Source organism: Penicillium roqueforti, assembly GCF_015533775.1.
Source record: "Penicillium roqueforti strain LCP96 04111 chromosome Unknown scaffold_05, whole genome shotgun sequence".
Taxonomy (NCBI): domain Eukaryota; kingdom Fungi; phylum Ascomycota; class Eurotiomycetes; order Eurotiales; family Aspergillaceae; genus Penicillium; species Penicillium roqueforti.
Window position 1 is genome coordinate 274,820 of NW_024067569.1, and position 17,160 is coordinate 291,979.

A 17,160-nucleotide genomic window follows, 5' to 3' on the forward strand; every position below is an offset into this window, starting at 1 on the left:
TGCCCAGCTGGGCTTGCTAGGATGCATATACATTCATTTAGCACTCGATATCCTCTGTCTATGAGGCGAAAGTATGCCATCCATGACCCAATTCTCCAGTATCATTAGATGTATTTTGTGCTCCTAGGTTCTATCTCAAACACTGACATCTAGAAAAAAGCATTCAAGAGGCACAACCAGACATGACGTAGATAACTTAATATCAAACATCTTGACAGCCAATATTAATCACTACAGATCAGGAATTGTAGTTTCATAGTCTAACACAGAGGGGTGCTTGACCTCGCCGACAGCCAACTTGCTCCAGTCCTCTTCGAACCCCTCCTCGACGTTAGGGAAAGGACCCATAGGCGTGATTGCCTTTGGATTGATATCCGCATGACTCTTTGTATACTGTATCAAGTCAGTTGGTGTCAATTAGTACCAAAAAAGCATGTCAACATACATTCTCCTTGATATGTAGAAAGTTTGTCGAGTCTCTGGCCGCTTTAACATTCCAATACATGCCCTTGAGCCAGTTGTTTAAAACTGGATAATCATGTCGGATGGTGCCTAGGTTGCACTTGAAATGTTGCACATATACCGTGTCAAAACGGATCAATGTTGCATACAACCGGATATCCAGCTCAGTTAAATCTCGACCGAGCACAAACGGGCCTCCATTATTTGCAACAATCTTCTCGAGTTTGTTCAGAGCCCCAAACACAGGAATGACGTTTCTGTCATACTCTTCCTGCGAGGACGCAAAGCCTGCTTTATATACTCCAGCATTGACATCAGATTGCATCCACGTGGTGACTGCATCAATTTTATCGCGCAGATGTACCGGGTAAAGGTCAATTGCAGCGAGCGATGCTGGAAGCAGTTCATTGAAAGCCGTGGGAAGCCATCGAAGAAGTTCCGCACTTTCCTAACCACGATATATCCGGTCAGTAAAACGTTTACTCGCCAAGATCCATTAGGTGTTATACATTGCAAACCGCCGTTCCAGTCTTCGTATCCCACAGCAACGGCACCGAATACCGCCCCTTGTAATCGGGGTCGGCTCGGAAATAGACTTTGTGCAAATAGTCTTCACCAAAGAGGTGATCAACTGTCGCACCGGGATACTCATCATCAGAGGCCGGGAATCGCCATCCTGGCCAGCCTTTGGCGTCACCCTTGGGGTATGGCTTGACAATGCTGATGTCAATGAATTCGGTCAAGCCTTTCAGATGGCGGACGAAATTTACACGATGGGCGAAGGGACAAAAGAGGCCGATATAGAGGTGGTAGCGGCCTTTCTCGGCGGGGAATTCCTCGCTCGGGATGACGCCATGCCAGCCGTCAGCAGTTGCGGGCTCGTGGATTGGGGTTTGGGCTGTCATGGCCGATGGGACTTCAATACAATTGAGCAATTGGGTGCAAATTTCGATGTAGGTAACTTCGGAGTGTTGAGTTGTTCAGGTGTAGTAGTGTCCATCAGGTAGGTGTCCAGCCCTTTGATTGATAACGTCGTGCGGAACTATCCCGCTAATGTGGACCTCTCAACATCAAAATCTAACCGTGGAATAGTAGACAGAAAACCATTTCTCGGCTGCTCAATCTCACATATACTAGGCAACTCGACGTTCAGGCCAATGAACAACACAAAAACATAAACATACAACAGTGAGGATTCGCTGGTGGTCACCCACCCAACTACTAACTCACCGGCGTGTGGCTTATTCGCAGTCGATATTCGGGTGGGTGTCGCCCAGGTGATAAATGGGTGAGCGCCGCTTTACGGTCGCTCGACCGGGGGTGAGCAGGGTGAGTGCACTATAAACAGAGTGAGTGCACTATAAACAGGGTGAGAAGCTGCGTGAGATCAGGGTGAGATTTACCCTAGGTCGCGCGACGGCCGCACTGACCCGCTCAGGTAACGAGGACCGTGATATGATTGGGTTATCGGTTGACCCTGGAACACGTACAGTGGTGTTTCATGAGTATTCACACCCCCGTTGCTTCGTCAGGCTCGGCGCAGTACTGGTAATTCATTCAAGTTCGAGAAACCTGCAAGTTTCTTAGAGAGCTTTTATTTACCTGCATAAGAATTGTCACAATGTGCCAGTGCTGCTAGAGTGTATTTACAGAACTGCTATTATACCACAAGTGCTCGACGCGCTATATTATACGTGGAAGAGGGATTGGAACTGATCTGAGATTATAAAGGTTGGTCCTAGTATCTACGAGCGATATTGCCATCGGTAACTAAGCTAGCGAATACTCGGCAGATAATACTCGAAAATCAAAGGGACTGACTGTATTCGACATATCAAAACCTGCATACTACCGATCCATAGGCTGTATACGGCGTGAAAGCTTGGATCGAAGTTCTTCATCGTCATACAAATGACCAATATCCGCACCTGGGTAGGGCACGTCAAGTTCATCTTTCAACTTCTGTGCAGTTTCAGTTGAGAGCCACATGTATCTCTCCACCGTTCCCGGATTTGCTAGCCCGCCTCCATATGTACCTCGGGTTTCTTCGTGTTCATTTCCACAGGGATATTGCCCATACCCGATCTCCATATCATGGTAGCTGATAGTGGGACTAGTGAGATCATCTCTAGGCTCCAGATCAGTCTGTAAGCCTGGTGCAGTGTGATCAAAGTCCTTGAAGTAATGAAAGTCCGGGGGAGTTATGTCGCGCTCCTTTATGATTTCCTCAAGGTATTGTAGGTAGAATGGATTTTCACTTCGCCTAGCAGCCACATACAAGGATCTGGTATAGGGGGGCTTCAAACTTCGGAATATCGAACCGTAATCACACATTATACAAGTGATCGCAACTTGATGTCCCATGGACGGACACTTTCGAACCAGATCAGCTAAAGTGTTCTCAGAGGGCTTTACGGGCCCCCATATGACCCACGGGAGACAGTCCGAGTCATCGTCGATACCAGAGATATCATTGTTCATTATCACGCGGGCATTAATCGCGGTGCGTATCTCTCTGCACTCCCGTTCATTGCCTTGGCTGAGCAATTTACCTGGGAGGATAGCCCGTCCAGGGTTTGTTTCTAGCTGATAGGCCCACCATCTGGCGAAGGTTGTACTGTGATAAATGCCACGAAGAATACAATTATATTCAAGTTTGGTTCTCAGCCTACGTGGGTGCATTAGTCGACTGTATCGATCCACATTGCCCTCCCACGCGGCCATCTGTGTCTGAAGGCGCTTTTCAAGATTTGGGAGATCAGGCGGAAGAGGCATCCACAGTTGATCGGACTGGCCTGGGCCCAGTTCAGCGAAGACCTCCATTCCGCTGATATCCTTCAAGCTGATAGCTTGAAAGCCGATAAATCCATCTTCCTCGATGTCAATATCATCAGCAGTCGTCTCTGGTAAATTTTTACCAGGGAGAACTCGCTGTCCTAAAGCCCATCGGGGCTTCATATCGCCATTCAGAGACGCAGACGTTCGTGGGGTTTCAAGATGAACGGATCGAGAGAAATCTTCCATAACAGCATATCGTTGGGGGGCGGATATAATAATCTTATAGATTTCGGCGTCTTTATCAACTTCGCGGGATTCTTCCGCAATAGAAACGTCAGGCAAAAAGTCCAATTCTTTGTAGAGATCTATATAGCATGCTGCAGCACACGCTCGGCCCACTTGATACCGCATAGACGGATACCGACGGGCAACTTCGCGATATGTTTCTTCTGATGCAAGGTCGGGATACCAGATACAGTACGGCTGAGTGGCAGGATTTTGCATATCGGGGATTACATCACTCATTATCAGGCGAGCATTACGGGCACGAGAAAATTGATGGGCCTGACCATCGTCACCGGAGCATAGCTCAAGAATTGCCGGGCTTGTTGCAAATTGAAGTGAATCACGAATCCCACGGATAACTGCTCTTTGATGCCAAAACGAGCTTAGATCGACGGGGAGATCCTCCCCCTTTATTGCCGCAGCACATTGATCTGGATCGCATGTAGGTATAGGTTTGCCGGAAGAGTCATACGCCTGCCTTTTCGGTAGAACAATATTGTATTGGCTCATAAGGCTGATACCAGACTTTTCGGTAGCCGCCATTAGGAAACAGTACGAGCAGTGGTGCCAGTGGCGCTGGTGCTGCGTGCAGTGACAAGTGGGGAAAATGAAGTTCAATGTTGAGGAAAAGGAAGGGTACGAGGGCTTTTTGGGACCATCACGACAACCAGCCTAATCGGGTTACCGCTTTTACCACCGCCTTAGTTTTCCCTTTTAATTTAATTTGACAACCATACGAAGTATAATATAGAATTATCAATCATTGTACTGTATACCGAAGTATAAAGCTATTCAGAGATCATCTAATCTATAAATATGAATTTAAATTCAGGAAATTGTTGCCTTTATCGGATGCTTATCCTTGAAATTCCAGCACTACCTCTAAAACTTGGTTGAGTACCTACTTTACTCTACTGTTCTAGGAATCAAGTTAGATATGATTTTTTTCTAATTAAAATATATGTCTTTTTATATAGAATAAAGTATAGTAGAAATGTGGTAGAATTCTGAGTAGTACCCGATCTAGACAGGCGGTACTGGAATTTTAAGTATAAGCATCTGATGGAAATTCGAGTGGTAAGGCAATTGTATATGTGGCAGAAAAATGTCAATAAATTCTCTAACTCTCTAAAAATAACAAACGTCCGGGAAAATGATACATTTTTAGGATTAATAGATCCTCCGGTATTCTCTGGTATGCCGACCCTGCGTTCTCCGACAACAGTCCGGTGCCTGATTTTAATGGCTTTACAGCCTAATTAGGACTAGCTCTTACTAGTTTTAGACCGCCTTCGACACCGCTCAATGCTATCTTTCGCAAGTACGCATTGAAGAGATGAGGCTGTCACTATTCCCATCTCCCCACGCTGGAGCCAGAGGATACGGAGAGTTTGTTTGAAGTTCATACAGTCGGTAGGAATGGGGGCTTTATGTTGAAATCCAGGCTTGGCTTTTCAAACGTTTTGGGCCTTGGTCAGCTTTTCTCCGGGAAAGTACAGGACTGTGGCGAGTGTGAGTGGCTTCAAATGCTGGAGACTCGTATGTTTGGAGGGCCTTAACGCCTAAGATCGATGAAAAATAGCGGTTACACCTTCGTAGGGCGATATGATCGGATTACCTCAGGCTGACCAGGATTATGCCTCTGGCATTAAGTAGGCAACGTATACAGAATCAAGATACAAACATAGTGAATTTATAGAGCATCAAGCATTGCAAACTAATCACAGATCAATGTATAAATAAAGTAAAGGAAGTCGTCTTAGCAGGCTGCCTTAGCCTGGATAAGAAAGTGTAATAACTAACAGTAGATAGTATGAGCACGGAACGATAGTAGTTATGTAATATTCATCTAAAAAGGTACCGCCTGATATTTTCAGGTCCCTAGAGATCTCCCTTGGTCGACTTAGACTTCTCCTTCTCAACCCAACCTTCAGTATAACCTCCCAAAATCAATCAGGTATATATCTTCATTGGCATCAACGAGTAGATTAGCTGCCTTCGCATCCCCCCAAATGATATTGTATGAATGTAAATATTTGATTGTATGTGAGATCTGATCAATATATATTTGTCGGAGCTCGAAGAATTTGCGATTATATCTATCAATTACATGCCTAAGGGGGGGAGTTCCAGCGGAATAGAACAGAAAGCATCCTCTTCTTTGCCTATTCTGCTTACAGGCCTTCCCAATAGATATTATGCGCGCCGATGCTTACTTTCTGCACTCTAGTATGTCAATAATGACCGTGCGTCTCTCACTGATAGCCTTTTGCCAAGGTGCTCAAGTTTAAGTCTTCATTACCACAGACGAGCTTATCGACACTTCTAGGCAGCAAGGCATTGAAATGAATGACGAGGAGGCTGCGGAGCATATCCAGGCATTCGACAACAATGGCAACGGTAAAATCGAATTTGGTGGTATGTCACCAACTCACTGTGTCTCCATATAATGATTAGTGCCTGTTAAGCTCTAGTAGAGTTTCTCAAAATTTTAGGAGAGGGGTACTAAGACCGTAAGATAAATCCAGATCAAAGAACTGAAGAAATCTCCCACTTTGAGACTTCACATACTGTTTTTTTTTTTTTCTTATAGTATCTCCGTACTACTTGATGACCTTGAGTCATCCTTATCATGCAGCTCTATGGCAGCGGCCCCAAGGCACTGCCGGAGTTAGTATTAATACATCATCTTTAGCTCCCCCTGAGCTATTAGTGTAATACAGACAGCCTGTTTGTATAGCTGGCCACTTTGGCGAACATTGTAAACATCAACATCCCAGCGTGTAGGATATCCAGGTCTTGAATAGTGGTGTTCAGAGCATTCAGGTGAATAGGCTGAAGGGGGTGAAGAGTCGGCGGCACGAGATCTTTTCCTAAGATCCGAACAATAAAAATAGAAGTCAAAAAATATACAATATTGAGGATTCGCTGGTTCGCTGGTGGTCACCCACTCAGCTACTAACTCACCGGCGTGTGGCTTATATGCGGTCATAGTCCGGTGGGCGTCGCCCGGGTGAGAAATGGGTGAGTGTGCTAGTGCTCCGTGGTTGCCGCTTTTCGAAAGGGTTGCAACGCCCTTGATAACAAAAGGACGAAATTTTCTGGACTCCAAATCTAATTGGATGCTCGCCTCCTGCGCATGACTCCGTGCGTTTTTTGGTACAGGGGTTGGAATGCAGCTAAGCCCGCTAACTAATGGGGGCCAAAAGGACGTTCGGGGCTAGAAGTTGCAACAGTTCTCTGCTCATTCAACATTCAAGATAAAACGTATCACGCAAAAGGTTGTGGATAACACGTACCATGCACGAAGCTGTGGACAAAGCCATAGTTCTCTGGAGTCAGAATAGAATCATCAAAATTCTAGACGAGCAGCCATAGTGGCTTGCAGGCGCTAAAAAGGTGGTTGAAACGCAGCGCTAATATAGCGCAAGTAGGAGCATGAAGGCGCGATACAAAGGCCCACAGCGGATTTGTTATAGGTTCGGGATTGATTACCATACCAGGCCATATTGATCTCCTTATATATACCCCATCCGCCCCTGACCCAGGCTTTTCGATAACTGTCAAAACGCAGACACACCATGACGGAAGTGCCATCTTCAGAGTTCACCTTCTCAGTTCATTCGCAATCTGAAGTAGCTTTCACCCCTTCATCATCTCGAGACACCAATCGCTCGGGGGGTCCTGCATTAACTCCACAAACTCCGAGATTGGTTCCTATCTTTGGGAACTTGGGTCTCAACGATTCCCTAGCCCCCATGCATTCCCCTCCAACTTGGTCATCAAATGCTTGGCTAAGGCCGGGTAGCTCGCATTCCAATTATGCACAGCAGCATAATGCTTCTCCAAGTCCGAGTCCAAGGCCTGAGCTTGTACGTACAATTAATGGCAGTCAACAGCACGAGAAGACTTCCTCGATATCTTCAAGTTCAACCCGAGCAACCCCACGGATCCCTGGGGCTTTCCCTACCTCGAGTACTGGCCAGGCCGCTCCACCCACCGAAAGCGATCGGGTACAAGATGATGAAGAATCAGACAGTGATCACTGTAGTGACGTTGAAGAAATGACCGAGGCCAAGTCTGCTGGTGTTCGCGAAGAGCCACTTCCTACTGCCCCAATTTATTCTCGTCGGGTCCAGGATGGTCTGAAAGAAGTTAAGTGTGAATTGGCTGCGCTCGCTGATATCATGGGACTCTCCGAGCTAAACCAAGATCATTCTTCCGATCTACATGTCCTGTACAAGCGGACTAAGAAAATGAGCATGTTTGAATATCCGGAAACTCGGACCGTGGGTTTCATCGGCGACTCTGGTGTTGGTATGGGTTTTCGTCGTTATCTTTTGTCTTCTGTCACTTCTAGTCCTAACACTCGAAAAGGGAAAAGCTCACTGATAAACTCTTTACTTGATCAAGAGAGCTTGTCACGCTCAGTATGTTCTGTCTTAATCATTGGCATCTTCGCTAATTAACGAGGTTTTACTAAAATGCATGTATAGAGCCGCGAAGGCACAGCTTGCACCTGTGTTGTGACTGAATTCCGACATGTTGATGAAAACCACACCGGACCTTTTACGATCGAAGCAGATTTCATGACTTCAGAAGAAATGAAAGGGCTATTAGGAGAGCTTCTTACGATCTTCCGTCAATTCCATGTCACTCGATTCTTCCAAGAACTGAAGTCACAAGAAGAGCAGCAAAAATGTCGAGATCAGGCCGGGAGAGCCTGGGGAACTTTTCAGTCCTTGTTCAACAAGCAACCAGGATTAACTATGGAGCATCTTTCTCAAGACTTCGAAGATGCCTATTTAGTTCTTCTTTCACAGTTGGAACGATGGGCCTCTGCCAGCTTAGCACTGCGACCTGGCGGACTGGATGCACTTGAGTATTCTGTAGTTGCCGGTGATATTGAGGAGTGCAGGGACATTCTTGATATGCTAACGGCCAGTAATGCTGGTAATGGTAATCCTGCAATTTGGCCATTCATCAAGTTGATAAGGTTCGTGGGACTTCCCGAGAACCAGGTTGTTTTACTAATACTCCTGCAGGGTATATCTCAAATCACCTATTTTGAGAAACGGCTTGGTGCTAGCTGATCTACCTGGTATGTACTGAATCTCATTTTGTCATTTCCAATGGAATTGGGTCGCAGACTAATTTCTACCAGGTTTCAGCGATCTGAATTTTGCCAGGGTTCGAGCCACAGAGCGCTATCTTTCTCATAGCTGTGACGAGGTCTTTGTTGTTATGGATATTTCCCGTGCTTGTACAAACGCGTCGGTTCAAGACATTATGCGAAGATGTAGAGATGATCAGCCGCGGAGGATCATCTGCACAAAGTCAGAGGTAATGACAGCGGCCCGTCGGAGCGGGAGGTGCTCACTGACCTGTATTTTTAGGATATTTCACCTGAGGAGTCTTCTCGCGGAGATACTCCATATGCTCATCGAGTGAAAGAGATGAATAAGGAAATGCAGGTCCTCCGGAAAAAGCTTGAATCAACCGAGTCCAAGGCACGGAAAGCCTCTCCTGCGAGACGATCGGAACTGGCGGTCAAAGCAATGGAGCTTCGGTAAGGTCACTGCCTCAAGATGAAACAACCTCACTCGCTGAATGTGTAGTAGGGGCCAGGAAAAAGTGCTGAAGTTCAAGTAAGTAACATACATCTGACATCTGACATTCGCGTCAGTATCTGCATACTAACTCATTGGGCAGCATGAGTCAATTCCTCATCAATCGGCGAAACTCTCTAATATCACATGAGCTCATCCAGAGGCACCAAGATGTCGAAGTGTTTTGTGTCAGTAACATACTCTACTCCGAATACCGCTTTAGCGGAAAGAGTGATGAGGAGGCATACGTTGATCTCGCAGGAATCCGGGAGCTGCGTCGCTACTGCCAATTAGTGCCCGCTGCAGCTCTAATGCGGTCAACATCCGCATTTTTGAATCACGAAGTGCCAGCTTTGCTTTCCTCTCTGCGCCAATGGGCATTGTCTGGAGTAGATCCAGTCACAGGTGGAAACGCTGCCCTCCTTCGACGGGTTCTGGAAAATGCACAGAATAGTTTTCATCGGGTATTTTTGATCCAAAAGGGCATATTGGGTCTCTGAGAATGCTCTTAGCATGTGTGGAATTTCTGATGGTCGATAGGAACTCATTTCCGACCAGGGACTGGCTCAAATTACGCGCCGCAGCTTGATTGGTCTTTATGACGAATGCATCACCAACATAATTCGTGAGTTGATTCATACAGTAACTTAATTTACGGTTCTAAGAAATGCGCAGGGCAATATCAAAGTCGCTGGACGGCTGAAAGTATTCAGATCAGTCTAGAATGGGCAGGAGTGAGTTTTTGTCCAAGATTTTCTCACTACACAACTTATCCTAATTTATTCCCAGTGGTCCCATAGCACTTATTCAGCCTTTTGTAGTCATTACGGAGACCATACGACCGGAGCTGTACCTAATGGTCGATGTTGGAATGACGACTTACTCCAGCCTTCACGGGAGCAGCTAACTCTCAAATGGGAGAATATTCAGACTTCGCTGCACCTCCAGGAAGGAAGCCTTGCGAGATATACTGACACTATTTTCGATAAATGGTGCCTGCAATTTGGAGGTATGTCATTCCTATGTGGGATAAAGACTGTATTTCCCCAGATCTCCGTGTTGCACCAGCATGCTCATGTAACTAAATTCTGCAGCCCATATTCAGCTTGCACCATGCGCCCTTGCCAACCTTCAACAAAGCATGAAGTTCAGACAACAGTGCATCGGACATCATATTTCGAATACTTTGCTCAAGGTCATACAATGTGCAGGGTATGTATGTCCCAATATGGCTATACCCAGCCAAAATTCTAACTACAATTCTAGAAAAATAAAGCGAGACACTATTTATGGCCATGCCAGCTCGTATATTACAGGTCTGATGCAGCCTGCATATGCCAAGATCAATCAAGAAGGAGGTTTGTCAACCCAGTAATTTTTATTTCCATTCTCAACCAGTTTATTGATCTACATAGGGACTGGAAGCGACAAGCGCCGGAAGAAAATCATGAATGACCACTTGACACATTCGATGCTCTTTGCCAATATCTCTAGACTCGCAGGCAGAGAATACATAGGAGCTCTTGACGCTTGTTTCGATGATCTGCAGACAAAATTGACTGAGGAGGTAGAGAGTATGGCGAGGGATTTCAACGCTGTCATTGCGGATGAAGGCCAACTTTCAGAGGCAGAAAAGGCGCCCGCCGTAGCAAATGCGCTCGAATCCCGATTCGAGAAGACGAAGGACATCCTCGAAAGGGCCCAGATCATTGTACGAGAGCTCAATCCAGACAATTGAAGGAAGAATGGTCCAACTCGATTTCGTGCCTGACGAGGAGGGGGTTTGAACATGTTTCCTTTGTTTTTTAATATCTATCTTGGTGCATTTAAGGATTTTACTATTCTCAGCTATCTTGAATGTGCCAATGTTTTTCCAGAGCAAATTGGATACCTGGGTAAATACTTACTTACTAATTGTTGTCTTCGGGATAATTATGAGGTCCAGTCAAATCTCGGTTGTAATTTCGCGACGATCTGCGTGTAAAAGTGAAGTCGTCCGGGATAAAAACGTAGGTATATAAAAAAAAGGGTTGTTATTTTGACGTGCCAGATCTTGCAAAGGAAGCAAAGTGCATTCTATTCAAAATAACTAAGATGGAGAGAAAGAAGAAGCAAGTTGAGTGTATGACTATATTCCTGCCAGGTAGTATTGACCAATAGTAAATAAGTCACCCATGGCGGCTATAGGCCTCCGTACTTAAGGAACATAAGTTTAATATTTTTCATTAACCGGGCGAACATTATATTGTAGGATATCTCACACCTCAAGAAACACCGACATCGCCGCCCAGTATAACCGCTATCTGGTCTCCACAGACTCCTTGGAAGGAAGTATACCAAAATTTTGATTCCCCTTCGCCTCGAAATAGTGGCCATCAGCGATTCTCTGTGTGCCTTCACCGAACAAGTTGTACTGGCGACTGTTCTCGCCGTATTGGTTGGCAGCCCTGGGCTGATCGGCAAGATCCGAATCGGCCAGCGAGGGACAAATTCCCGCCAGATATTCGCGAGCCTTCGCCAAAAGGTTGATTTGATTGTGCATTTCTCCTAGAAACGCCTTGTGAGTAACCAAGGTTCCTAGGTCCTCCAGAATGCCGTCCATCAAAGTCTCCACACGCTGTTTTCCCTGCTTGATAACTATACAGCGGTACACGGACGAGTTGTATTCTCCGTTTGACTTTTCACCAAGTTGCTCAAAAATCTCCAGTATATTATCGGCTTTCTTGTCGCAATCATGCAGGACGGTCTTCAGTGCCCGGGCATCTTCGGTAGAGTTCAATTTCTCCGCCGCACGTTTGGCATGTCGCAAGGTGTTTTCAACAAGAGGAAGCCATCTCATGGCTTCCTGAAAGGCCTCCGGTAAGCTAGAGAGGTCTTTGATAGAGCCGAATGCCACCATTATACTTTCTGTGACCCCAATGAGGTCAGTAATTTGGCGAATGATCTCAATATCTGACATTCTGACCAAGATACTAGGTGAATGGTTATTATGGAAGTTTAAAGAATCAGAAGTATTTGATTCTTACATTGCTGATGCGCCGAATCCTTTTGCTTCACTGACTGTGATTCTTCGTCAAAGGCAAGGCAAAGCGCTGGGCGTAGAGCTGGCGGTCTGTTATTGAGAAGAGCATTCACCCACCCGCCAGAGAGTGTAGATTTCTTTGTCTAGGATTAAAACAGTGGTCACCGCGCTGAATTTATGATTCCCTGGGTCCACGGTGTGCAGTGGCAGAATCATGGTCCGTGCGGCCCCCACCTGCGGGAAATGACGACGACGCAACACAATAACCTAATCCGTCGACCCCGGCGCGTACGTACAGTGCTAGCTTCCTTATAACGCCAATCATGAAGGTATTTTGATAGACACTTCCATATGGTTGACTGGCTGGCACTTGGCACCATATTATGAATGCTTTTTTTCAATTCTGATACGTCGGCACAGCCCCTTTTCTGGGCGGCTAATGTGACAACGAATCTGGGCCTGGATCACAGTTGATGGATCGGATATGAAGACAAGTACGAGGGTGGAACAATTCTGAATGGATTGACAAATCGGATCGACAAAGCAGATTAGATTTTCTTTGATGCAGGTCGTAGCGCGAGTACACTCCAAACCCCCAGCCATGCATGTTGCTAATTATAGAAATCGTATCCAGCCCCCAGTGCGACACAATCTCTGATTTACCCTGCCTAGCACGTTGGGGGATAATAAGCGAATCCAATCATGTAAAGAAACTCCATTTTTCTCAGCCGGATTTGAATCTAAAGTTGGATCAAATACCTGCAAAACATGCGCCTGAGCAGAACCATTCAACGCTATCCTGTAACCGCTGGGCAATGATGGCATCAAATGCGTTTCATCACTAGCGGCGCCAAATCGGATTTGAAAGCCACTAAGCTGTGGCTCATTCTAACCCGCTCCGTGCTTCTGTAGCCTGATCCAACATTCTGGGCAGACAGGAGTACATCTTTGATAGTATTACGTTTGTCCTGGGGGAGAGGATCGACGAGCTGCGGTGGCTTTCTGATTTCTTACAGCCTGTCTCCATCTCCCCAGCAGTAATTGAGAGCAAATATAAGCACACCATGTCTTCACGATGTGACGAGATAAGAAAGGACCCACGTCGTGAGTTTCAGGCGAAAATAGATATTCCTGGCGCTTAGATTGACCGCAATACACTAGCAGATACCATTAGGTTGGAATGAAAATTGGCCCTATAATGCAATCTCGCCGATGCACCGCCATCCTTTCAGTCTTATATCGCAAACCGCACGACCAGGAATCCTTTCTATAACGATCTAAGATGACATTTTTCAACTATACTAGGGCCAAGCGAATTTTTGGGCGACGACAACCGGGTTCAGCTCCTAATTCTACTCCTGAGATTCAGCCGAAGAAGTCCTTCCCCAACGGAATCAAAACGCTCTGTAACCCAGATGATGGGACAATTGAGTGCGTGCCTTATTCGTTGTGGAAACCTTTCTAATGTTCTCATAGCATCGTGTTTATTCATGGCTTGACTGGTGATCGTGAAGCTACATGGACTGCCGAAGGTGCAACTACACCCTGGCCCGAAAGTCTCTTGCCATCCATACTCCCAACAGCTCGTGTCCTCACATTCGGTTATGACGCGTTTTTGGTCGATTGGCGAGGCCCAGTCTCAGAGAACTTCATCTGCAATCATGCCCTGAATCTGCTGACATCTCTTTCATCGTATCGAGATAGCAGCGACACGGTAAGACAACCAATTCTAGGATCCACTAGTACTGCTGATTGTTGATACAAATAGAATGAACGACCTGTCATTTTTGTCTGCCATAGCTTGGGTGGACTAGTCTGCAAAGATGTACGATATCGCATTACATGAGTGGAAGACACTGACGAAATGATACTAATGCAAATGGTAGGCCTTGTTTCAGTCGAGGCAACGACCGGAACCACATCTCCACAACATCCTCGATTGTACCCGTGGTATCATCTTCCTTGGAACGCCACACCATGGGGCTTCATTTGCCAAATTGGCTGAGGTCGTGTCTCGGTCCATTGGCCTCCTTAAGCAGACGAATTCCAAAATTGTGGATGTCCTCAAGCGCGATTCTGAGGTTCTTGCGCGGATCCAAGATGGCTTTCACACGATGATCAAGGCACACAGCACAGCAGAAACACCACCGATTGAGGTCACTTGCTTTTACGAAGAGTTACCCGTGCTAGGTGTTGGTTTTGTAAGCTAGACAAAATATTCAGGCTCCATTTTCATTGCTGACACCTAAGAAATAGGTCGTGCCACAATATTCGGCCATCTTGCCCGGTCAAATCTTCATTGGTATACATAGAAACCATATGGATATGCCGAAGTTTGTCGGTGTTGAAGATCCTGGGTTTGTGGCTGTAAGTGGAGAGCTACGTCGGTGGAATAGAGACCTGGAAATGAACCAGAGACATCACTCCAAGCAACCACCAGCCGACAAACCTCGCGATGCTTCTCAATATGGCAGAAATGGTCGACAATATAACGTATACGCTAATGGCTCGCAAAGGATTTCAGATGGACACTACTTTGAGGCAAACGGAGACCAGAACTTTGCTATGATTCCCCCTAAGGGTCAGTAGGCTGGAAATGCCTAACATGTTGTTCTAGTGTTAGGAGTTTGATTATGTTTCTCTCGATTTATTCCAGTTCCATTCCACCCCCGGGAGTTATGTACCGGTCGTTATCTGGGTGTCTTAGGAGTAATAGAGTTCCGCCTGCCATCCTAGTCATGGTTTCTTCGGTCTTGTCAAAACTAGTCACTTGAAAGCGCATTCTAAGGGCTTTTTCTCTCGGAGTCTGTGGCAAGTAAGCTTGGTGGGGAAGATGATGATATTATGAACCCCTTGTTAGGGGTGCTAACTAGCTAACTATGACTAAGCTGTAACAATATGCCGGGTCTCAAAAAACCTCGGCCTCCGGCTGAGAAAAAAGGAAATTTCAATAAAAAATAAGAATAAAAAAGAAAAAATGATAAGAAAACGAAAAGCGCCGTCAGTTATCGCAGGCCCGGGGCGGAGTGTAGATGTCTGAGGGTGTGAATTCATGCCTGGGGTTATACAGTGGACCCTCGGTAGCCGCTTTACGTTCTTTATTATCTAGCAGTATCGGGCTCTCTGGTTAGGCTTGGTCGTTAGGAGCAGCGCTTTGTTGAAGTTAGTAGGGGCAGTAGAAGAGGTTTTCCTAGCGCCTGATAGCTTAGTACTGAATATCCGGGAAGCTACTAAGTGTATTCGAGATTGTTATAAGGGTACTAGTGGTAATAGTCTTAGTTTTCTCGGTTAGAGCGGCCTCTTAGAGTTATAGCTAGTGATATCTAGCTATATATTTGCGTAACCTTTTTAAATTCTCGATCTCTAGCTGTACCTAGTCTATATACTCTATTATACCTTTATAGGGAAGGATGAAATTATAGAGGATCTTTTCCTTAGTATTAGCTTAGTATAGTTAGCTTTATATAGCTAGTAATTAGCTTTAAGGTTTAGGAATATCCGGTAAAGAGAATAGAACGGAAGAGCTAACGCTAATTATATCGCTAGGTTAATCCTATATAGTAGGCTAGTATTCTTACTAAGTACTATAACTAGACTAAATTAGATAATTTATATTCTAGTATAAGTATTAAACTAGGTCTATAATCTTTATCTTTTTTAGGTCTATTTAGGAGAAAGTAAAAGATAGTACTTTAGCTAAGTATAAAGGAGACTATATAGAGAATTCCTAGAAAAAACTATAGGAAGGTCTTAGTCCTTATAGGAGTATAGCGATATAGTAGTAATTATCTAAGCCGATATCTAATATCTTTAAGTTTATTTTAGCTTTCTAGAGTATAGTATACTAACTATAGTAGTTATATAATTAGTATACTATAGAACGGGAGTATAGAAATTCGGCTTATTCTTTAGTATAGTAGGCTTAGAATACTACTACTAGGTTAGTAACTATATCCTTTATAAAAGGATAACCTAGGATAATAGGTCTAATTATAAAAACTAGGTTTTTGATTTTAAGCTTTAAATCTACCTTTAGGACTATTAGGTAGCTATATTTTATAGCTATATAAAGGCTAATAAATATATAGTAATATTTCTAGATTAGTATATATAAGAGTCTATAGAAGTTAATTTATAGGCTAAGGTTCTATAGTATTCTACTAATATATAGTTTACTATTAGTATCCTAGATAGTATAGAACTTAGTATACTTTTTCTAAGATAATTCTTTTATTACTATATAAATAAGCTTATTACTTAGTAGAATATTATAGTTATTAGGTAGTACTAGCCTTCCTTTTAGATTATACTTATATCTTATATATAAGGGTAACTAAGCGATATCTTATAGAGATAGTCTACTACCTATAATAACTAAGACCTAGTTACTAGTCTAGATTAGCCTATCTAGTTCTAATTTAGTATAAGTAGTATTATAAGATTATATTATATAGGAATTATTAAATATATATTCTAGAAGGTAAAGTATATTAGTTACTCCTTATAATAGACTAAGGTATAGGAGTACCTTTCTTTTTAATATAATAAGTCTAGTATATAAGAAAGAGAATAGTTAATATAAAAAAAGAAGTAATAGAGGTAGGAAAAATAGAATAGGTATATCGAGTAATAAGTAAGAGTTAAATAAGAGTTAGAAACTTAAATTAGAATAAAAGTAGGAATTAGAAGTAAGAGTTAAGTAATATAAGGTAGTAAGAATAGATAATAATAAAAGTAAAAGGAAAGTAAAAATAAAGTAAGGAAAATATAGTACTTAGGAGCTTACTAGGAATATACCCTAACGTTCTTTAAAGTCTTTAATAGCCTTATTATATCTAATATAGTCCTCTTCCTATACCTAATAGTTATCTCTAGCTAATTAGCCTTTCTAGTAGATTAGATACTTAATAATTTAATACCTAGTACTATTATAATAGGGTTAACTAGGTATATTAATAATATACTTAGTAAGAATATAGTCGACCTTATAGATAATATCTTTAG

General features: G+C 44.0%; 5 protein-coding genes across 5 annotated transcripts; 2 read left to right on the forward strand and 3 right to left on the reverse strand.

Annotated features, from left to right (window-relative positions):
- Positions 1-231: 231 nt before the first annotated feature.
- On the reverse strand, positions 232-1,367 carry LCP9604111_3301 (putative cell wall organization protein/glutathione transferase (Gto3); the record flags this gene model as incomplete). The annotated part of the gene is made up of 3 exons (XM_039070875.1): positions 232-393; positions 446-910; positions 972-1,367. The coding sequence occupies 3 exons, from the start codon at positions 1,365-1,367 to the stop codon at positions 232-234; spliced, it is 1,023 nt and encodes a 340-aa protein (XP_038930568.1).
- A 943-nt stretch (positions 1,368-2,310) lies between these two features.
- On the reverse strand, positions 2,311-4,068 carry LCP9604111_3302 (uncharacterized protein; the record flags this gene model as incomplete). The annotated part of the gene is made up of 1 exon (XM_039070876.1): positions 2,311-4,068. The coding sequence occupies one exon, from the start codon at positions 4,066-4,068 to the stop codon at positions 2,311-2,313; it is 1,758 nt and encodes a 585-aa protein (XP_038930569.1).
- A 3,294-nt stretch (positions 4,069-7,362) lies between these two features.
- On the forward strand, positions 7,363-10,872 carry LCP9604111_3303 (uncharacterized protein; the record flags this gene model as incomplete). Its single annotated transcript, XM_039070877.1, has 15 exons — positions 7,363-7,397; positions 7,454-7,842; positions 7,903-7,955; positions 8,022-8,521; positions 8,571-8,626; positions 8,690-8,868; positions 8,922-9,094; positions 9,147-9,173; positions 9,238-9,598; positions 9,675-9,759; positions 9,810-9,868; positions 9,924-10,143; positions 10,229-10,346; positions 10,401-10,492; positions 10,550-10,872. 15 exons carry the CDS (start codon positions 7,363-7,365, stop codon positions 10,870-10,872), a joined length of 2,670 nt encoding a protein of 889 aa, XP_038930570.1.
- A 561-nt stretch (positions 10,873-11,433) lies between these two features.
- LCP9604111_3304 (uncharacterized protein) lies at positions 11,434-12,372 on the reverse strand (the record flags this gene model as incomplete). The annotated part of the gene is made up of 3 exons (XM_039070878.1): positions 11,434-12,106; positions 12,161-12,194; positions 12,270-12,372. The coding sequence occupies 3 exons, from the start codon at positions 12,370-12,372 to the stop codon at positions 11,434-11,436; spliced, it is 810 nt and encodes a 269-aa protein (XP_038930571.1).
- Positions 12,373-13,220: 848 nt separating this feature from the next.
- LCP9604111_3305 (esterase/lipase family protein) lies at positions 13,221-15,707 on the forward strand (the record flags this gene model as incomplete). The annotated part of the gene is made up of 8 exons (XM_039070879.1): positions 13,221-13,260; positions 13,321-13,330; positions 13,462-13,587; positions 13,633-13,870; positions 13,925-13,981; positions 14,043-14,357; positions 14,413-14,737; positions 15,703-15,707. The coding sequence occupies 8 exons, from the start codon at positions 13,221-13,223 to the stop codon at positions 15,705-15,707; spliced, it is 1,116 nt and encodes a 371-aa protein (XP_038930572.1).
- Positions 15,708-17,160: the final 1,453 nt, after the last annotated feature.